Here is a 21928-nt window from a genome sequence, read left to right as displayed (position 1 = left end):
TATAGATTTCGAAGGGTAACCCCACCTGTGTGACTTTCCAGCAGTCGGGATTAGTTCACCGAATTCTAAAAGTCTATATCTCAAATATTCTATTTTTTAACCTTATTGTAGATTACAATTATTATTTTTTTTACATTGCGTATTACATTCAGTTTAGATTTCAAAAGGCTTCTTCTAGTTAGTATCATGGTTCCCCTTTCAGACCACGAGATGTATAGGGCAGATGATGTAAAGCTCATCTGTTACTGTGGGCCCACGGTTAACGAGGGTGTCATGTGGCCAGCAAAACGACCAACTGCCTCTACTTTTCCCCAACTTATGTCAGATGGGCCTACCTATTAGAGCTTGACTCAGAGGCGCCCTAAAGATTCCGAAATTAAAAGCCCATTCTTCACTACTCATCCGCCTCGTCTCCACTTACATGTAGATCCATTGAATGAATAGTTTTAGTAAAGAGTTGTACTCTGGACTAAGTTTACATTTATATTGTAAATAAGCAGATTCCTATTGTATTTATTATTCATTATTATTATTTATATTTTGTAACGTTACTATTTTTCAGATTTTTCGAGAGCCACCCTGTTCATTTTCGAGGTAAAGAAATAAAAGGAATTACCCACAGCTGAATCTCAGGGATATCTATTTACGACTTGCGGACAAGTAAACAAGGGAGACTATTCGATTGGAGTAATAATTGTTGTTCTTATTCCGCCTAGTAGGGATATTTATTTCGGTAAGTTGTGTAGCTAGCTATGAATGACACATTAAGGCAGCGGTTCTCAACCTTTTATGCTCGGTCCATATTTTCGATGGTCTTAGGCGACCCCCTGGCAAATCGTTAATCGACCCCCCAATGGGGTCGCGACCTACCGGTTGAGAAACCCTGCATTAAGGTCTTAGTTAAAAAAAGAAAACATGATTACACAAATAAGGTTTGTAGTGTCCTTGTGTGTATCATCATGAGTTATCGTCTCTTTCCACCAACTAGAGTATGATGGTACATACTATTATGTTATTTGAATGCCATATGTTTTCAATCATTGTTTATTGTTTCAAAAAAAAGGTAAATGCAATTAATTAACATTTGACGTATACAGTATGTGTAAGTGATAGCGACAGTTCTTAACTATTTATGGTATTTTAATAACATTGTTTTGTAAATTGTACGACCTAGTTTATTGCTCTTCTATCGCTAACAATAGGGACAAATTTGGTCATCCAGTGAACTGTCTTGGTCGGTGCACGGCGGGTTTTTTTTTTTTTTGGCGCCCCCATTTTGGCGTTAGAAGTTATTGAGATATTAAAAACCACACAAAACTATCTATATTATAAAGTAGAATGTGAGGGGTATGTATGTATGTATGTATGTATGTTACTTATAGACATCAAAACCGCTTGACCAATCTTGATAAAACTTGGCAGGAATGTTTCTTGGGTACCAACTTAGACCTTAGTGTATGTATTGTAGCCCTAAAACAAACGTAAGACCCTAAAAAAAAAAATAATGTTGTCCGACTCTATTACAGCTAAAGTATTTTATGGATCTAGGCCATGTCTACAATGTTGACATTAGAAAAGATAGAAAGGATTTAGACCTAGATCTAATTTTAAGAAATACACTTTGCGCAGATAGTTTTTTACTTTGACACATGAAAAGACAAAAGAAGATCCATTGATTTCATTATATAATAAAATTAACCTTCAATTTTGTGTTTCAAAAGCATTTTTTACATTAATTAGTTCCTTATATCTGTGATTACAGATTTCCTGACGAACATTCTTTCATTAGACTATTCCGTAATGAATCGCGTACTAAATATTAATTCGTTTAATTGTTTACTTTATAATCCTATCCCTAGATCTAAAACTCTAATTCAACTCTAAGATGATAAAACTTCTCTTCGCACAGATAGTTTTATACTTTAACACATAAACATATTAATTAAAGTCCATTCATTTCATATTTTGATCAAATAAACATTCAAATTTGGTTTTCTAAAGCTACATTCGCCTACGAAAGCTGCGAAGCCGAGTTGAGATAGGCCTAGATCTATATTCATTCATGAATCGCGTACTAAATATAATTTCGTTTAATTGTTCACTTTATAATCCCATTCATTTAACAAAGCTATCGCTCTTTTCGTTTTTAATAGATAAGAATGTATCGACTTCGGGTAAACCCATTTTCGCAAACCTAATTTTATTTTCGTAGCGAAAGAGAAATAACGTGAAAGGATCATTAGCTAAGTTTAACATACATATAAATCCAATCCACTAGATTATTCAAAAGCATTTTTTACATAAATTAGTTCCTGATATCTACAGATTTCCTGGCGAACATTCTTTCATTAGACATTACCAAATGGTTACACATTAACACATCTCTCTTCTGAGGTCTGAGGTCTGAGTCTATTCCTAGGTCTAGGTCTAAAACTCTTACTGAACTCTAAGATGATAAAACTTCTTTTCGCAAAGATAGTTTTATGCTTTAACACATAAACATACTAATTATTGTCAATTCATTTGATATTTTAATCAAATTAACATTCAAATTTGTTTTCTAAAGCATTTTTAATACATTCGTTCGCTGTTCGCTAAAGCTGCGTAGCCGTGTTAAGACAGGCCTATAATCATTCATGAAAAAAAGTTCACGCATGCGCAGCACAGAACTCTAGATTAGTGTAGATTTAGATCTACGTCTACCTCAAGATCTACTTTATACTTTATACACATGAACAAAATTTAGTCTATTCATCTCAAATTTTAATCAAATATATGTAGGCCTACAAGCAAATGTTTTAATTTGAAAAAAAAATGGATTTAATTAAGCCTATTAGCTATTTTGATTTGATAGCTTCATTCACACTATTTTTACATTGACACATTCGCTTTACTTATTACATTATTATTTCGTTTAATTGTTTACAAAACACTCTCAGTGACTATATCAACAGTAATGCGCAAATAAAGACCCGCGGGTCGCGGGTAACATATGTCTAGTCTATATTATAAAGTAGAATGTGAGGGGTATGTATGTATGTATGTATGTATGTATGTTACTTATAGACATCAAAACCGCTTGACCAATCTTGATAAAACTAGGCAGGAATGTTCCTTGGGTACCAACTTAGACCGTAGTGTATGTATTGTAGCCCTAAAACAAACTTAAGACCCTCAAAAAAAATAAAGTTGTCCGATTCTATTACAGCTATAGTATTTTATGGATCTAGGCCATGTCTACAATGTTGACATGAGAAAAGATAGAAAGGATTTAGACCTAGATCTAATTTTAAGAAATACACTTTGCGCAGATACATTTTTACTTTGACACATGAAAAGACAAAAGAAGATCCATTGATTTCATTATATAATAAAATTAACCTTCAATTTTGTGTTTCAAAAGCATTTTTTACATTAATTAGTTCCTTATATCTGTGATTACAAATTTCCTGACGAACATTCTTTCATTAGACAATTCAGTAATGAATCGCGTACTAAATATTAATTCGTTTAATTGTTTACTTTATAATCCCATCCCTAGATCTAAAACTCTAATTCAACTCTAAGATGATAAAACTTCTCTTCGCACAGATAGTTTTATACTTTAACACATTCATTTCATATTTTGATCAAATAAACATTCAAATTTGGTTTTCTAAAGCTACATTCGTTTACGAAAGCTGCGAAGCCGAGTTAAAGGCCTAGATCTATATTCATTCATGAATCGCGTACTAAAAATTATTTCGTTTTATTGTTACTTTATAATCCCATTCATTTAACAAAGCTTTTCGTTTTTAATAGATAAGAATGTATCGACTTCGGGTAAACCCATTTTCGCAAACCTAATTTTATTTTCGTAGCGAAAGAGAAATAACTTGAAAGGATCATTAGCTAAGTTTAACATACATAAAAATCCAATCCACTAGATTATTCAAAAGCATTTTTTACATAAATTAGTTCCTGATATCTACAGATTTCCTGGCGAACATTCTTTCATTAGACATTACCAAATGGTTACACATTAACACATCTCTCTTCTGAGGTCTGAGTCTATTCCTAGGCCTAGGTCTAAAACTCTTACTGAACTCTAAGATGATAAAACTTCTTTTCGCAAAGATAGTTTTATGCTTTAACACATAAACATACTAATTATTGTCCATTCATTTGATATTTTAATCAAATTAACATTCAAATTTGTTTTTCTAAAGCATTTTTAATACATTCGTTCGCTGTTCGCTAAAGCTGCGTAGCCGTGTTGAGATAGGCCTATATTCATTCATGAAAAAAAGTTCACGCATGCGCAGCACAGAACTCTAGATTAGTGTAGATTTAGATCTACGTCTACCTCAAGATCTACTTTATACTTTATACACATGAACAAAATTTAGTCTATTCATCTCAAATTTTAATCAAATATATGTAGGCCTACAAGCAAATGTTTTAATTTGAAAAAAAAAAGGATTTAATTAAGCCTATTAGCTATTTTGATTTGATAGCTTCATTCACACTATTTTTACATTGACACATTCGCTTTACTTATTACATTATTATTTCGTTTAATTGTTTACAAAACACTCTCAGTGACTATATCGACAGTAATGCGCATATAAAGACCCGCGGGTCGCGGGTAACATATGTCTAGTTTATAATAAACATGCTTTTCTAGTATACTGTAGTTTAGTATGATACGTTAGATACCGTAATACTACGAACTGATACGCCCCAGGGCCAGCCTTAGGCAAACTAAGCAACCTCTTATGGCCTCTAATTAGTGGGTGTCTCTCACAGGACTCAGAGAAAAAATTGCAAAACATGGAACAAATATTCACCATAGCAGAACTCTATGGCTGTATGTCAACTAGTCTAGCTCTAAGTCTCTACTGTGATGAATGATTTATTCACCAAGGTTTAGATCTACTTGTTAATTGTTTCTTCCTTTGGGTGGAAAGTAGAAACGTTACTTCTGGTCTGGTCAATCGTCCATGAAGTATATTTGTGAATTGGAACTGTATGAATGGAACATTTGTTGATTTAGATATAAATACAGCAATGTTTTTAATTCAGTGCACAATTTTCGGTCTTTATTTTTTTTAAATTTCATTTGAGGCCACCCAATTCACTTCGCCTAGGGCCTCCAATTACCCGAGGCCGGCAATGTTTCCCTTCTCTCTTGAATTATATGTACAAAGGGATGACATACTTATTTTTTCTCTTTATATTTAGTTGGAAATTATTAAATAAATTAATTTTTGTCTGAACAAAAAAAGTATCAAGATTTTCTCTAGTATTGTTTCATTTAGTTTTTTGGACACTATTAAAATCCACACATTATGAAGTTAAGTGACATAACAGTAATTACGCCTGGATTAGTAGTTGACTATGATATTATCCCTGGTCTATCAGACCATGAGATCATAAAAATACACAGTCAGATAAAAGCAGTAGCCAATACAAAACCCAAAAGAAAAATCTTACTCTGTAATAAATGTAACCTGACACAACTACACCAAGCTGCACTAAACTTTCAACAAACATTCTTATTAGAAAAATACATTAACCAACCAGTCGATGACCTCTGGAATTTCATTAAAAACCATCTTAAAAGCATTATAGAAAATCATATACCAACTAAATGCACATTAAACAAAAATAAATAAATGCTGGTTTAATAATAGACTAAAGAAGTTTTGTAAACAGAAGTAAAACCCATATAGAAAATTTAAAGAAGCTAAGGCAGAAAGAGTTTACAAAAAGTATATGAAAATTAAACACCTAACCCTAAAAGTAAGCAGACAGCTGCAGAGTGAATACATAAACAATGTAATATCTAAAGATAACAACAAAACCCTATGGTCATACGTTAAGTCTAAGAAAATGGAAACAACAGGCATAGCGCCATTAAAAGATGAACATAACATAATACATAATGATAATGGAACTAAAGCAAACATCCTAAACAAATACTTTGCATCAGCATTCTCAGACCCAGGAGACAAAGATATCTTATTTAATTTGAACCAAGTAGACAACATAGAATATATAGAAGTACAAGAAAATGGAATCCAAAAACTATTAGCAACACCAAACCAAATAAAGCGTCTGGACCTGATGGCATTCCAGCTAGATTACTCAAAAAAACTAAGTAATGAGCTAGCCCCAGTGTTCAAAATACTCTTTCAGGCTTCGCTTAACCAGGGCAGAGTACCAAAGGACTGGAAAGAAGCTAATGTCACCCCCCTATTTAAAAAAGGAGAAAAATCTGACCCAGGAAACTACAGACCAGTATCACTTACCAGCATCACATGTAAAATCCTAGAACACATAATATGTAGCAACATCATAAACCACTTAGACAAACATAATGTCCTCACACCATACCAACATGGCTTTAGGAAATATAGATCATGTGAAACACAACTAATAGGACTAATTGATGATTTTTCAAAAGGTTTAGATAATAGTGAACAAATAGATGCTATCTTACTAGATTTTTCTAAGGCTTTTGACAAAGTTCACCACCATAGTTTGCTTAAAAAATTAAAATATTTCGGCATTAATGGTCCACTGCATCAGTGGATTAAAGACTTTCTGATAGGGAGAGAACAAACTGTAATAATAAATGGCTCTAAATCAACACCGATAACAGTAAACTCAGGTGTACCTCAAGGAACAGTCTTGGGTCCACTACTATTTTTAATTTACATAAATGATTTACCAAATTGCATTACTTCAGGAACAAAAGTCAGATTATTCGCAGACGATTGCATAATATATAGAACAATAAAAACAACACAAGACACAGATATTTTACAAAGAGAATTAGATGAATTACAGAAATGGGAATCAAATTGGAGCATGTCTTTCCACCCAGAAAAATGTCAGTTGTTAAGAGTAACAAAAAAACTAAAACAAATTAATTCCACTTATCTTATTCATGGCAAACCAGTAACACAGACTAAAAACGCAAAATACCTAGGTGTTATAATAAATGAAAAACTGTCATGGAATCCACATATTGATGAAACTACAAAAAAATCAAACAAAGCATTAGGATTTATTAAAAGAAATTTCTATAAATCAAATAAGAACATAAAACTAAAATGTTATTTAACCTTGGTTAGGCCAATAATAGAATATGCATCCTCTGTTTGGGACCCCTCAACTCAAGAAAACATTAAGAAACTAGAACAGACACAAAATAGAGCAGTGCGATTCATAACAAACGAATATTCACATTTGACTAGAGTAACACCTTTAGTAAAATCGCTAAATTTAGAAAGCCTTCAGGACAGAAGGCTCAAAAGTAAATTAGCAATAATACATAAAACACTGAACCATAATCTTCAAATACAAAAACAAAATTTAATAAAATACTCTGAAAGACACAAAGATAAAGGCACATTCCTCGTCCCATATGCTAGGACAAATTTGTACAAATACTCCTTCTTCCCTAGTGCTATTAGAGCATGGAATGGGTTGCCTGAGCTAGCCAGGAAAACCAGTGACTTGGCAGAATTTAAGTCATTGGTTAATATGCATGACTAAATGCATGACGCGTAGGACGTAATCATCTTCTTTTTTGAAGTAACGTCTGTATTATATAAGATAAGATAAGATTTACATAAATGATTTACCAAATTGCATTACTTCAGGAACAAAAGTCAAATTATTTGCAGACGATTGCATAATATATAGAACAATAAAAACAACATAAGACACAGATATTTTACAAAGAGAATTAGATGAATTACAGAAATGGGAATCAAATTGGAGCATGTCTTTCCACCCAGAAAAATGTCAGTTGTTAAGAGTAAAAAAAAAAAACTAAAACAAATTAATTCCACTTATATTATTCATGGCAAACCAGTAACACAGACTAAAAACGCAAAATACCTAGGTGTTATAATAAATGAAAAACTATCATGGAATCCATATATTGCTGAAACTATAAAAAAAAATCAAACAAAGCATTAGGATTTATTAAAAGAAATTTCTATAAATCAAATAAGAACATAAAACTAAAATATTATTTAACCTTGGTTAGGCCAATAATAGAATATGCATCCTCTGTTTGGGGCCCTCGACTCAAGAAAACATTAAGAAACTGGAACAAACACAAAATAGAGCAGTGCGATTCATAACAAACGAATATTCACATTTGACTAGAGTAACACCTTTAGTAAAAATCACAAAATTTAGAAAGCCTTCAGGACAGAAGACTCAAAAGTAAAGCTGCAATTATACATAAAACACTGAAAAATAATCTTCCAATACAAAAACAAAATTTAATAAAATACTCAGAAAAACACAAAGATAAAGGCATATTTCTCGTTCATATGCTAGGACAAATTTGTACAAATACTCCTTCTTCCCTAGTGCTATTAGAGCATGGAATGGGTTGCCTGAGCTAGCAAGGAAAATCAGTGACTTGGCAGAATTTAAGTCATTGGTTAATATGCATGACTAAATGCATGACGCGTAGGACGTAACCATCTTCTTTTTTAAAGTAACGTCTGTATTATATAAGATAAGATAAGAAGATACGCAAAAAAAAAACAAAAAAAAAAACTTAAATCCAAAAATCTAATGAAGGAAAAGAATGTTGATCTTCAGATAAAACGTCGCGTTTGAACACAAGCACGCATACAAGAAAATGAAGCAATGTCTTCCATTCAGAAGATTAAGGATGAGGTTCAGTGTTTCACACGACTACTTGAACCCAGTTGCCATCTGCACACAAACACACTAGGAAACATTGAAATGTATGTGGTATCATTGTACAAATTGAACATAAGCTTATATAATGTTCCTAACACATTTAGCGCCAAAACGACTAGTGCGCAGAAACGTATGACATTGTGCTTAATAAAGCCCATTTGAGACCAGAATGTCCGATTACAAACTTGGGATGCAACCATAGCTGGTAGGCTACCTGAATGGTAGACTTTTTTTTATTACTCTACGCTTAGCTCTGCTACGTATTTTCTGCTTTATTTAGTCTCACCATATTTTACAGTGTCAAAAGGTTTTGTCACTTGTTGTAGAATCACTGTCAAAAGGCTTTGTCACTTGTAGAATCACTATAGAGACATTGTTGGGTGTTGAACGCTCAAAAAGAGATTTTAAAGTAAATAGACCAAAGAAACAATGTCAAGGACGCCATATTGCTGCCAACTTAATAATAATAAAAATTTAACTCGTTGCTAGAAGCAAAAGAGTGTAGAACTCATTGAATTCTACAGTGCTAAAGAGTGCATACATAATATTAGTTGGTTTATTGAAAAGCTTTGTCTATCATTACTTCATTATTCTGTACTACGGATACACCTAAAACCTTGTTATTTATGGATTTGTCTCCCTCTATAAGATTATCCAGTAAATCTACTATCTATTTGTAAGTTACCGCTCACTGATTCATCGATCACGAGATCCCTTAAATTAACGTACCTATCCGCATGAAATCTCGTACACAGGTTTCTTTTACCTCCTAGATGCTCAATAAGAACGGCTATTGACAGAATCGCAACACTGGGACCCCTATAAGCGGAAACCGCAAGCAATCATTTCATTGTAAGAGATACACTAATTCACGAGCTAAAATGTCTGTTAGGTTGATCGTTTCAATGTGGCCCGTTTTTTTTTTTTAACTAAAAAAATAGAAGGGGTGTTTCGGCCTTAATAAAAAAAAAAAAAAAGCCTGGGAATAATTCATCGTGTACTGCTAGTGTTATACATTTATATGAAGTATAGATCATGTGGCTAATGTTATAGATGTGATATATTACATGTGTCTAATATTATAGTTGTGATATAGAACATATGGATAATGTTACAAATGGGAAAAAAGAAAATGTGAGTAATGTTATAGATTTGATAGAGGTCATGTGATAGAGATCATGTGGGTAATGTTATAGAATTGATAGAGGTCATGTGATAGAGAACATGTGGGTAATGTTATAGAATTGATAGAGGTGATGTAATAGAGAACATGTGGGTAATGTTATAGATTTGATAGAGGTCATGTGATAGAGAACATGTGGGTAATGTTATAGGATTGATAGAGGTCATGTAATAGAGAACATGTGGGTAATGTTATAGATTTGATAGAGGTCATGTAATAGAGAACATGTGGGTAATGTTATAGATTTGATAGAGGTCATGTAATAGAGAACATGTGGGTAATGTTATAGATTTGATAGAGGTCATGTGATAGAGAACATGTGGGTAATGTTATAGATTTGATAGAGGTCATGTAATAGAGAACATGTGGGTAATGTTATAGATTTGATAGAGGTCATGTGATAGAAAACATGTGGGTAATGTTATACATTTGATAGAGAACATGTGGGTAATGTAATAGATTTGACAGAGGTTATGTGAAAGAGAACATGTGGCTAATGTTATAGATTTGATAGAGGTCATGTGATAGAGAACATGTAGGTAATGTTATAGATTTGATAGAGGTCATGTGATAAAGAACATGTGGGTAATGTTATAGATTTGATAGAGGTCATGTGATAGAGAACATGTGAGTAATGTTATACATTTGATAGAGAACATGTGGGTAATGTTATACATTTGATAAAGAACATGTGGCTAATGTTATACATTTGATAGAGGTCATGTGTAAGAGAACATGTGGCTAATGTTATACATTTGATAGAGGTCATGTGTTAGAGAACATGTGGGTAATGTTATACATTTGATAGAGAACATGAGGGTAATGTTATACATTTGATAGAGAACATGTGGCTAATGTTATACATTTGATAGAGGTAATGTGATAGAGAACATGTGGGTAATGTTATACATTTGATACAGAACATGTGGCTAATGTTATACATTTGATAGAGGTCATGTGATAGAGAACATGAGGGTAATGTTATATATGTGATTTTGGAAATGTGATAGAGGTCATGTGTTAGAGAACATGTGGGTAATGTTATACATTTGATAGAGAACATGTGGGTAATGTTATACATTTGGTAGAGAACATGTGGCTAATGTGTGGTGAAATAGTTACTATTTGTTTATGTTTGTGTAACGTCGTGAGAATGTGTTCACAACATTGATCTAGTGTGCTACTGTCCAAGTCTCTTTCGTCAGTTCATGTGTCGTTCTAGTTTAATAAAGCCTTGTTTTAGGTTACTCTTCAGTGTTCCTTTATTTCTTATTACAATTTATTATTTGACCTCAAAAGCGACTGGAGCTTAGTTGTTTCCAATATGACGTCGTATATCGACCCGGGAAACAAAACGCTGCGGCGGATACCTTTTCAAGGAACCACTTTGCGTCAGCAATGACTGGAGAAGACCTCAAACTGTTACACAACAACCTCTGTCACCCAGGGGTCACGAGACTTCTCCATTTCGTTAGGACTAAGAACTTACCTTTTTCCTGCGAGGACGTCCGCAAAGTGGTAAACCAATGTAAAACTTGCGCTGAACTGAAGCCTAGATTCTTCAAACAGTTTTCAGGCACCCTCATCAAGGCTACCTAACCATTTCAGAGAGTAAGCATTGATTTTAAGGGGCCACTCCCATCTGCTACTCACAACAAATACTTATTAACAATGGTGGATGAGTACTCACGCTTCCCATTTGCCTACCCATGTCCCGATATGTCCTCATCTACTGTCATAAAGTGTTTAAATCAGCTGTTTTCCTTAGTTGGGATGCCAGAGTACGTCCATTCTGACAGAGGTACGTCCTTTATGTCTAGGGAGGTGCAATCCTTTCTGCACGAGAGGGGAATAGCTACAAGTAGAACAACAGCTTTTAATCCTTCAGGCAACGGACAAATTGAACGACTAAACAAAACTCTATGGAACGCTGTTACTTTAGCACTGAAAGACCTCGATCTTCCGATCTCAAGATGGGAGCTTGTCTTGAACCAGGCCCTATACTCGATTAGATCATTACTATCTACGGCAACAAACGAAACTCCACATGAGAGAGTTTTCCGGTTCAACTGGAAATCCTCCTTCGGGATATCTATCCCCACTTGGCTATCTAGCCCAGGTCGAGTTTTGCTGAGAAGAGAGAACCGATCTTCAAAGTATGATCCTCTCTCGGAGGAAGTCGAATTGCTGATGTGTAACCCCCAATATGCCGTCGTACGGTTGCCCAGCGATAAAGAGGAGACGGTCTCTCTAAGACGCTTGGCTCCCACCCCCTCCCCATCCACAACAACAAGTGAACCTTCGTTCTTCCCTCAGAGTGAGGATAATGAATATCCTCCAGAAACTCAAAACACGGAAGTACCAGTCAACACCCCTACGGTGATACAAGAAAGGAAAGAACCCCTGGTAGGCTCTGAGGACCTCCGAGCGCTTCCTCTTGAAAATACCCCACTTGACGCTCAGGAACTCACTAGTGACTCCCAAACTGTAGAACAGGATAGTCAACCCCGTTACAACTTAAGAGAGAGAAGAACCAGACCGAACTATAGAGTCTAGAGTTGTTTCTTTATTGCACTACATATGTTCTACATAAACTGGCATTGTTTATCTCTTGCTACTGATACTAGAGTTTACTTGTTCACTTACTTACGTACATGTCTACTTACTACACTATTTGTTAATACTTAAAACAGAAACTAGTAATTGTTTATAAGTCATACAACAGATACTGGTTTTTAGGTTTCTTTGTATCACCATTTATTAATGTTTACAAGAGAAATTAAAATTTCGACACTGTTTATTGATCTATTATATAACATGCACTGGCATTCTCTTTTATTTATGCTATTGGCCTACTATATTACTATACTTGCTATTTTAATTATAGGCGGGGTGAATGTGGTGAAATAGTTACTATTTGTTTATGTTTGTGTAACGTCGTGAGAATGTGTTCACAACATTGATCTAGTGTGCTACTGTCCAAGTCTCTTTCGTCAGTTCATGTGTCGTTCTAGTTTAATAAAGCCTTGTTTTAGGTTACTCTTCAGTGTTCCTTTATTTCTTATTACATAATGTTATACATTTGATAGAGGTCATGTGATAGAAAACATGTGGGTAATTTTATACATTTGATAGAGAACATGTGGGTAATGTTATACATTTGATATAGGTCATGTAATAGAGAACATGTGGGTAATGTTATACATTTGATAGAGGTCATGTAATAGAGAACATGTGGGTAATGTTATACATTTGATAGAGGTCATGTAATAGAGAACATGTGGGTAATGTTATACATTTGATAGAGAACATGTGGGTAATGTTATACATTTGATATAGGTCATGTAATAGAGAACATGTGGGTAATGTTATACATTTGATAGAGGTCATGTAATAGAGAACATGTGGGTAATGTTATACATTTGATAGAGGTCATGTAATAGAGAACATGTGGGTAATGTTATACATTTGATAGAGGTCATGTGATAGAGAACATGAGGGTAATGTTATACATTTGATATAGGACATGTGATAGAGAACATGAGGGTAATGTTATATATGTGATTGTGGAAATGCGATACAGAACATGAGGGTAATGTTATAGATTTAATAGAGGAAGTTTGATAGAGAACATGTGGGCAATGTTATACATTTGATATAGGACATGTGATAGAGAACATGTGGGTAATGTTATACATTTGATAGAGGTCATGTAATAGAGAACATGTGGGTAATGTTATACATTTGATATAGGACATGTGATAGAGAACATGAGGGTAATGTTATATATGTGATTGTGGAAATGTGATACAGAACATGTGGGTAATGTTATAGATTTAATAGAGGAAGTTTGATAGAGAACATGTGGGCAATGTTATACATTTGATATAGGACATGTGATAGAGAACATGTGGGTAATGTTATACATTTGATAGAGGACATGTGATAGAGAACATGTGGGTAATGTTATACATTTGATAGAGGAATTGTGATAGAGAACATGTGGGTAATGTTATACATTTGATAGAGGAAATGTGAGTAATGTTATACACTTGATAGAGGTCATGTGATAGAGAACATGTGGGTAATGTTATACATTTGATAGAGGTCATGTGATAGAGAACATGTGGGTAATGTTATACATTTGATAGAGGTCATGTGATAGAGAACATGTGAGTAATGTTATACATTTGATAGAGGTCATGTGATAGAGAACATGTGGGTAATGTTATACATTTGATAGAGGTCATGTGATAGAGAACATGTGGGTAATGTTATACATTTGATAGAGGTCATGTGATAGAGAACATGTGGGTAATGTTATACATTTGATAGAGGTCATGTGATAGAGAACATGTGGGTAATGTTATACATTTGATAGAGGTCATGTGATAGAGAACATGTGGGTAATGTTATACATTTGATAGAGGTCATGTGATAGAGAACATGTGGGTAATGTTATACATTTGATAGAGGTCATGTGATAGAGAACATGTGGGTAATGTTTTAAATTAGATAGAGAAAATGTGGTCTCTAGTATACGTGTGACAGAGGACAAGTGTCCCGGATTCTTCTGTAGCTCTATGTTCTTTAGTTCTTGTATTTTCTCTTCAAGTCAACAACATTTGAAAACTAAAACCAAACTTTGACAATAGAACCTATCACATGTTATCATGAAAAGAAACACGGAAGTTATGTGCTTTCCAATATCTTTATGTGAAAGAGACATTTCTAATGTTTCACATCTAGACAGTGTGTATACTTTACCTTTTGTCCACATTTAGTTCATACGTCAAACATAGCAAGGAAGCCAGCCCGTGGTTACATGGCAGTTTATGGACTGCCTTCTATTGCTAGACTGTATAAAGGTATTGCCATACATTTTCCCAAACATACAATGCAACGGCATTAAAATGTATGCAAGAGAAGCCAATGAAAAGCAGTCATGTAGAAGTGTGCTCTGTTTATTAGCCTCACTGATACATTAAGTACATGTATTTAGGGTTAGTGCAAGGGCTGCCTAGCAAAACAGGAAGTGAAGCGTCTTGGCAGTATAAAGGGCAGAGCTGAAGAGGTCACATTAAGAATAAAAGATGAATGCTGGCTGGTAAGGGCTGAATAAGACGATCCTACTGTGAGATGAACATCTAAATAGCATTCATAACATTGGGAATTCCCCTAAGGTTGGTTGATGTACCTAGAGGACAGCATCGTAGCAGATACACTTGCACAGTCTTGTGTACCGCTGAGTCCCCATAGAGTAGATGACAGTATAAAGAATGAGTGCCCCCAACAATAGTATAAAGTACAACATTGGGTGTTGGTGGACTTGGCACGCCATAAAAAACATCATAGATAACATTAGACGATTTAACACATTTTTCTTTCATTGTGCAACCTAATGAAACAAAAAAACAATGCACACTACTTTTCTTTTTTTTGTCTTTCCCATCACTGTACCCTGTAGGATAGTTAAGGAAATTGGTCTCATTATCTTGTTCTGTAACCAATGAATATAAGCATCTTGACTTATGTATCAAACGATGACGTTGAAGGCATATTTACAGATGTCTCCACTTTTTACATGTTTCGAATATGAATTGTTAAGTTTACAGAAACATTTCATTTCTTCAACCAGAATATATTGAGGAAACCCTCAATACCTTGCTTTTTTTTGTTCTGCTATTAGTTAAATGTTCAATGCAGAATTAGTTTTAATAATGAAGTGGATAGCGGGTAGATACGGGGCATGCTGTGATAAGAAGATAATTTGTTTCTTAATTTCGATCGCCATTATTTTCTGGAAAGTAATGTAACGTTCCCCCTTTCAGACCTTGTGATCTGTAGGACAGATGATGTAAAAAGGTCATTAGTTTCTGTGGCCTACGGTTTACGAGGGTGTCATGTGGAAAGCACAACGACCAACCGCCATTACTTTCCGCCAACTAATGGGTGGACTCAAAGGCGCCCAAAGATCCCCAAATTAAAAACCCACAGTCTGAACCAGGATTGGAACCCGGGACACCCGGTTAAAAAGCCAAGCGCTTTACCGCTCAGACTCCGCGCCTCCTTATTTTCTAAAACATTAACATTCTGGAATCTGACTTATTATAGGCCTATATTCATGAAATAAGCAAAACCTTTATATTTATTTTTAAAAAAAATTCGCTGGACGGTGTTAGAATTCATACTATACATACAATATTATGGTAGAGTGAAATAAATACGCTATAAATTCGTTATAAACGCTACGTGCTTATTAAATTATCGTCAAATTATATCTCGCGCCAAAACGTCCCCAGCGCCAAAACGTCTCGCGCCAAAACGTCACGTACCGATCAATTGTATACTGCTTCTCTTTAAATGCACCAACAAAGTCGAGTCAAAGCCCCAGGACATTCTTGACAAAGAAGGATTTCTACCAGAGGCCAGGAATAAAATTGGCTATTTAGCAACCTCTCTGTCCAGCTGTCTTCCTTCGACTAGATGATCATGTAATCACCCTCTGTTCTACGAGATGACGGCTCCTTTAGTGATTGCCCGTTTACCCCTGATGTGGCGAGTCCGGAGGCAGAGTTGCACAAGGGAGTTATTTCGTGTTCTTACAATCTATCGCTACTAGCCTTGAAAATGGTGTCACCACTGTGTGCGACGCTTGTGGGGAAAGGCATGGCAGATTGGTACAAAGGTCATAAAATCGACAGGCAACATGCCGGACCTCGTTCATTGGACAGGAAATCGTACTTTAAATATGCATTTGTATCGTGGGCGATAAAACAGTGATTATCAATATTTGTAGTTTATTAACTATGATATTCCTGTTAAAAATATGTATACTATTTATACCTTCCTTTTTATTTGAATCATTTATCAAATAGCGAACTATGAACATCATAAAAATATAGGACTGGAAGTGTATTCATAGAAATAAGTTCCCCTTTCAGACCTAGTGGTCTATAGGGTAGAATTAGATGATGTAAAGGTCATTAGTTTCTGTGGCTTACGGTTAACGAGGGTGTCATGTAGCCAGCCCAACGACCAACCGCCTTTACTTTTCCCCAACTAATGTCAGGTACCCATTAGAGACCAAAGATCCCGAAATTATAAATCACATTGCGCAATTTTTACACATCAAGTTAATAATATTCCATGTAGAGACAGAGTAACTAAGTTTGATACTTTAAAACAATACTTTATTTCTAAATTTAAATTATTTTCTTTGCTCACAATGGAAGATCACATATGTCCCAATTACATGACAAAGAAAGTTAGGGAAAGTTCTAATATCAAGTAAAGAAAAAAGTAAAGTTCCCCTTTCAGACCTTGTGGTCAATAGGGCAGATGATGTAAAGGTCATCTGTTTCTCTCGCCTACGGCATACAAGGGTGTCATGTGGCCAGCACAACAACCAACCGCCTATACTTTTCCCCAACTAATGTCAGGTACCCATTAGTGCTGGGCGGACTCAGGGGAGCCCAAAGATCCCAAAAATAAAAAAAAATCCCAGGATTCTAACCCCGGTCCCCGGTTCGGAAGCCAAGCGCTTTACCGCTCAGCCATCGCGCCTCCTAATTCATAGAAATATGTACTTGCTATTACGAAAAGCAAAACATAAAAGTTAATATTACCAAGGCTCAGGCCAAATCTCAACTCACAGTTCCCGTTGCAGGAAGGAAACTGCCACATATTCTTTTTGATTTCGACTCTTCCACACTTGCTGAATTCTTGACCTGTATGATGCCAAATATGCATGGCCCACCGCCGCAGGCTTCTGTCCAGGGCGTTCTGGAATATAAGATTGGAGCCTCGAAAGCCCTCACTCACATGATTGTAATAGTGACGGTGATAACAAACAGCAAACCTTTATGAATAGTTCATCTTGTAACTCTAGCAATGGGAGTTTAACAAAACAAAGCGCTTCAAAATAAACATCTTGACTTTGTTTTTGTTTTTTAAGAGTTTGACAACAATACAAAATCTGCTGACATTTGCAAAAATGTAGAAACGGAATATGCCATCCAAACTGTTGTACCGCCGAGACATTCTTCTTAAATAAGCGTCGATAACCCACACTCACTTTTCTACCATTTGTAACCACACTCACTTTTCTACCATTTGTAACCACACTCACTTTTCTACCATTTGTAACCACACTCACTTTTCTACCATTTGCAACCACACTCACTTTTCTACCATTTGTAACCACACTCACTTTTCTACCATTTGTAACCACACTCACTTTTCTACCATTTGTAACCACACTCACTTTTCTACCATTTGTAACCACACTCACTTTTCTACCATTTGTAACCACACTCACTTTTCTACCATTTGTAACCACACTCACTTTTCTACCATTTGTAACGACGCCACAATAAAGTCGAAAAAGCCTTTCTATTTCAAACTTCTGCGATGTGTTTCTAAATTAGTTTCTTTTGTCAATCAAAGCAGAAACAAAGCTTATTGTTCCTTATTCAGTGTGACAGCATCACGTGCTCCTGAATTGGATCAAGATGGCTATAAGCTGAGGACGTTAAACAATTTCTTTGTGTACAGTGGTTGTTATCTTAAAGAGTGTGTAGGCCATAGTCTTGTTTAAAACAAGAAGAGCAAATGTAATCCTAACGCGTGACCAATTCAGATTAATAAAGCAGTCGTAGTCAAAGCCCCACGAAAACAAATATTCAAGCTTTTAAAAAAATATATTTGAAATAATTCTAAATGTCAATATTACAATATAATGTGGTGGCAGAGTGGTAAAGCGTCTGGCTTACGAACCGAGGATTTTGAACTTCAGGATATTTAGGATACCATAAGTTGAGCAAGGTTAATCTCGTTAATCTTTGACCATAGAAAATGATGCCTATTACGTCATCTGCCCTATGGATAGATGTGTTACAAGGAGTAATTTACTATTAACATTATCTATTACGTTATAAATATTGTAACTATCCAACAGATTGAGGACATATACATGGGAAAGATTGGACACTAACAAAAATGAAGACATTTGTGAAGATCAAGCCTTTGTTTTGGTTCATTGTAATCGTCTGCTGCATGAACTGGAATATAGCTACAGGTATGCGTTGTGTTAACGTGAAAACCGTTATCTTATCATAAAATTTACATTTAGTATATTATTTTATTAAGTGTAGTTCCATTATTTCTTTTTTTTTGTTGATACCAATTCATTCGTGGCGATTTTTGAAATATGTAAAAATATAAAGCAAGTATGTTGACCTATAATGCGACAGAATAAAAAAAAAGAAAAAATAAAGATAGTGTGTCGAGAACACAGTATGTAACAAAGATTTTAATAGTCTAAATATAATTCCTTACTTATTACTAGCGTTAATAGCGTTAAAAATTATTTAAGGGGTTGAGACCCAACAAATTTAGCCATATATGTTGTGACAGGTGGGGAAATGTGACGTGTGTTTGGCACGTTTTATGTCTAGGGGATGATTATTTTTAATGCTATCACACCCCCACTTATCAGCATATGAATCGGGAGCAGACACGCAACGAGACAAAGCAATGAAAGATAGATACAAAAGTTAAAATAAAGGATATTTATTTACATAAATATACATATAATAATAAAAAGGGGGAGGGTTTGCATTTATCTCTAGTATATTCTACGTTAAATCATCACTCTTGCACATAATAAGAGAGTATGTCACTTTGTCCTCTGACTTAGCTGGTATTCCTGTTGATGTCGCAGCTGGCTGTGTCCTGGCTTGAGGTTCTGCAGCTGGAGGTGGCGCTCTAGCGGATAGAGGGACGCCGGCGATATAGTTCTTGTGGAGTCTCAATCCCCAAAATCTAATATCTGTAGTGGGCACAGTAGGGCGGGTGGCCGGCTACCGTGGGCACAAGGTTACTGCGGGCAGAGCGGATCTGCCGTGGGCAGCGTAGTTGACAGGATATGTCCAGTGAGTTGCAGAGGGTTGGCGTAGCTATGACGTCTCACACAGACCTGAGCCCATAGGGACGTCGCACCTAATAGCTTGACAGGTGGGCTGTCGAATAGGCGGGCAATGCCGATAGCGCCAAGTAGTAGAGTTGAGTAGTGTCGTGTAGACACTGAACCGCAACAGCAAATAAATAGGCAGGTCTCAGTAGGACAGTGCAGTGCTGGATAGCACTCAGCACATAAATAGGCAGACACCTGAGGGAGGCTGCGGATAAACAAAGACAAGTTAGGACATGTCTCTCATGCATCTTATCGATGCCCTCGACTGAGGTGCATTCGTCAGATTGGTAAAATTGCTTTAGAGCATAATGAGGAGATGATGACAAATGGGATTTGGGAAAATAGATGGCAGATAGTAGCAATATAGAAATGTACATAAAAGGGAACGTAATAATATAAAAATGTACATAGAAGGGGAAATAATAATCTCAAATAAACAACACAGGTGGATAGAGAAAGAAAAAGGGGGGGGTGAGTTGGGCGGTGGTCAGCGATCCAGATGGTTTGTTTACATATGACCGTGGGTCGAGAACAATGGAGCGTGCTTGAATGTCCCTTCAAGCGTCGCAACTCTCATTAGAGTAAAATGAGTAAAGGGGAGATAATTCGTTACAGGGGAGATAACTCGTATCTCTCTTCTAGACGCAGTATCAGTGCGCTAGTAAGATCATCAAGGCGATCAACCGAGATAAAGGAAATAAAATAAGGTGTACAAATATATACATGGTTGCATCAATGATCAATTGAGCAACGTAGCATTAATAGATTAATGCAATACTAAAATATATACATAGGACATGTTTATGTTTTCTACTTACGCCAGTGAGAAATACACAATGCACTAATTAAATATAAATGAACTAAGCAAAATCCACATGATAAAATCCAATGGAAATATACAAAAGTAATTAAGATGGAACTTGTGATTAAGTTCGGCTTACCACCAGGTATTCCTCTAGGAGAAAGAATGTGCGAAGTAGTCCAGACTCGATAGCTCGTATGAGAATGAAAGAGGGTCTGGCCCGATTTAAATCTACTTATATACAGGCCTGGAGAATGTGGGCGGACACAGGAAACGTCCTAGGCTAAGAATTAGCTTACACGTGGGTGGAGTCCGACAAGCGACGCACCTTGGTGTATCACGCGGTATGTTGACCAGGGTAATCTCTTAGATCAGAGAGAGACGTGAGAGAAGGGGGGGGGAGAAGGATTAGCTTGTATTCAAACCAAGGTGGTGTCAACCGCGGCTGTCAGACATCCTGTCGATAAGATCAAGGTCTGAGCGTATCTTTGCCCCGGTCAAGGGAAGATAAATGAAAGGACTGGCCTAATTTTCTCCAAGGTGGTGGACTAAGTCTAGCCTGGTAGAGAGGAAAAGGTGTGGCGGGTGAATGATTTAGGGGTTGGATGGGGAAATAATTAAAATAAAATAAATAAATAATGAAAAATAATAATTAATGCTGTGATAATTTAGAGTGACTCTGACAGCGAGTTTTTGACTTGTCACATATGTGAATAATGAAAAATTAGTTTTCCCTTGCTGGTATCAAACAAAAATAATTAATTACCAGTGATTTATGTCTAGTCTATGCTAATGAATAATAATGCGAAGTTTCAACTTGATCCGATAATGATTTTGGGAGAAATAACGTGTACACACTTTTTACCCGACAGACAGATAGACACAGACAGTCAGACAGAGTGAGTTGATATAGGCTTTGTAATAAAAATGTTCGTCTGTTACGTTATCGAATATATATTTTAGAGTGCATCCTTTAAGCCAGCGGTTCTCAACCTTTTTAGCTTAACGAACCCTTTTTACAATTCCTCAATATGCGGCGACCCTACCCCTATACGAACGTGAACTACAGGATGTGAACCGCTGTTTTATATAGTACTAAATATCAACCAGTAATATAATTTATTTACTTACTAACTTCTTAGGTGAAAGTACTATAGTAGTTTAAACACTCATCCTTTAAAAAAACAAACTATTTATTCACCAGTATGTTAATAGAATCCACGGCATTCGCGTTATTATCGAGACGCTC

General features: G+C 35.6%; 1 protein-coding gene and 1 long non-coding RNA gene across 8 annotated transcripts in view; one reads left to right on the top strand and one right to left on the bottom strand.

The window, feature by feature from the left end:
• LOC106059772 (mucin-16-like) overlaps positions 1-21928 on the top strand; it is a 172223-nt gene that overhangs the window by 4275 nt on the left and 146020 nt on the right. For all 4 annotated transcript variants that reach the window (XM_056003652.1, XM_056003651.1, XM_056003654.1 and 1 more), the window contains exons 2-3: positions 563-733; positions 18861-18980. In XM_056003652.1, coding sequence (XP_055859627.1) covers positions 18902-18980 — 79 coding nt within the window. In that variant the 5' untranslated portion in view covers positions 563-733; positions 18861-18901. The remainder of the gene's footprint in view (positions 1-562; positions 734-18860; positions 18981-21928) is intronic.
• LOC129921631 (uncharacterized) overlaps positions 1-21928 on the bottom strand; it is a 151658-nt gene that overhangs the window by 38798 nt on the left and 90932 nt on the right. Inside the window, exon 3 of one of the 4 annotated variants that reach the window (XR_008773571.1) lies at positions 17530-17686. The exons of the other annotated variants lie outside the window; for them this stretch is intronic. This is a non-coding gene — a long non-coding RNA (uncharacterized LOC129921631). The remainder of the gene's footprint in view (positions 1-17529; positions 17687-21928) is intronic. 4 annotated transcript variants of the gene reach the window in all.

This window comes from Biomphalaria glabrata, chromosome 11, assembly GCF_947242115.1.
Source record: "Biomphalaria glabrata chromosome 11, xgBioGlab47.1, whole genome shotgun sequence".
Taxonomy (NCBI): domain Eukaryota; kingdom Metazoa; phylum Mollusca; class Gastropoda; family Planorbidae; genus Biomphalaria; species Biomphalaria glabrata.
Note: the sequence above shows the minus strand (reverse complement) of the source record. Positions and strands in the feature narration are given on the sequence as shown.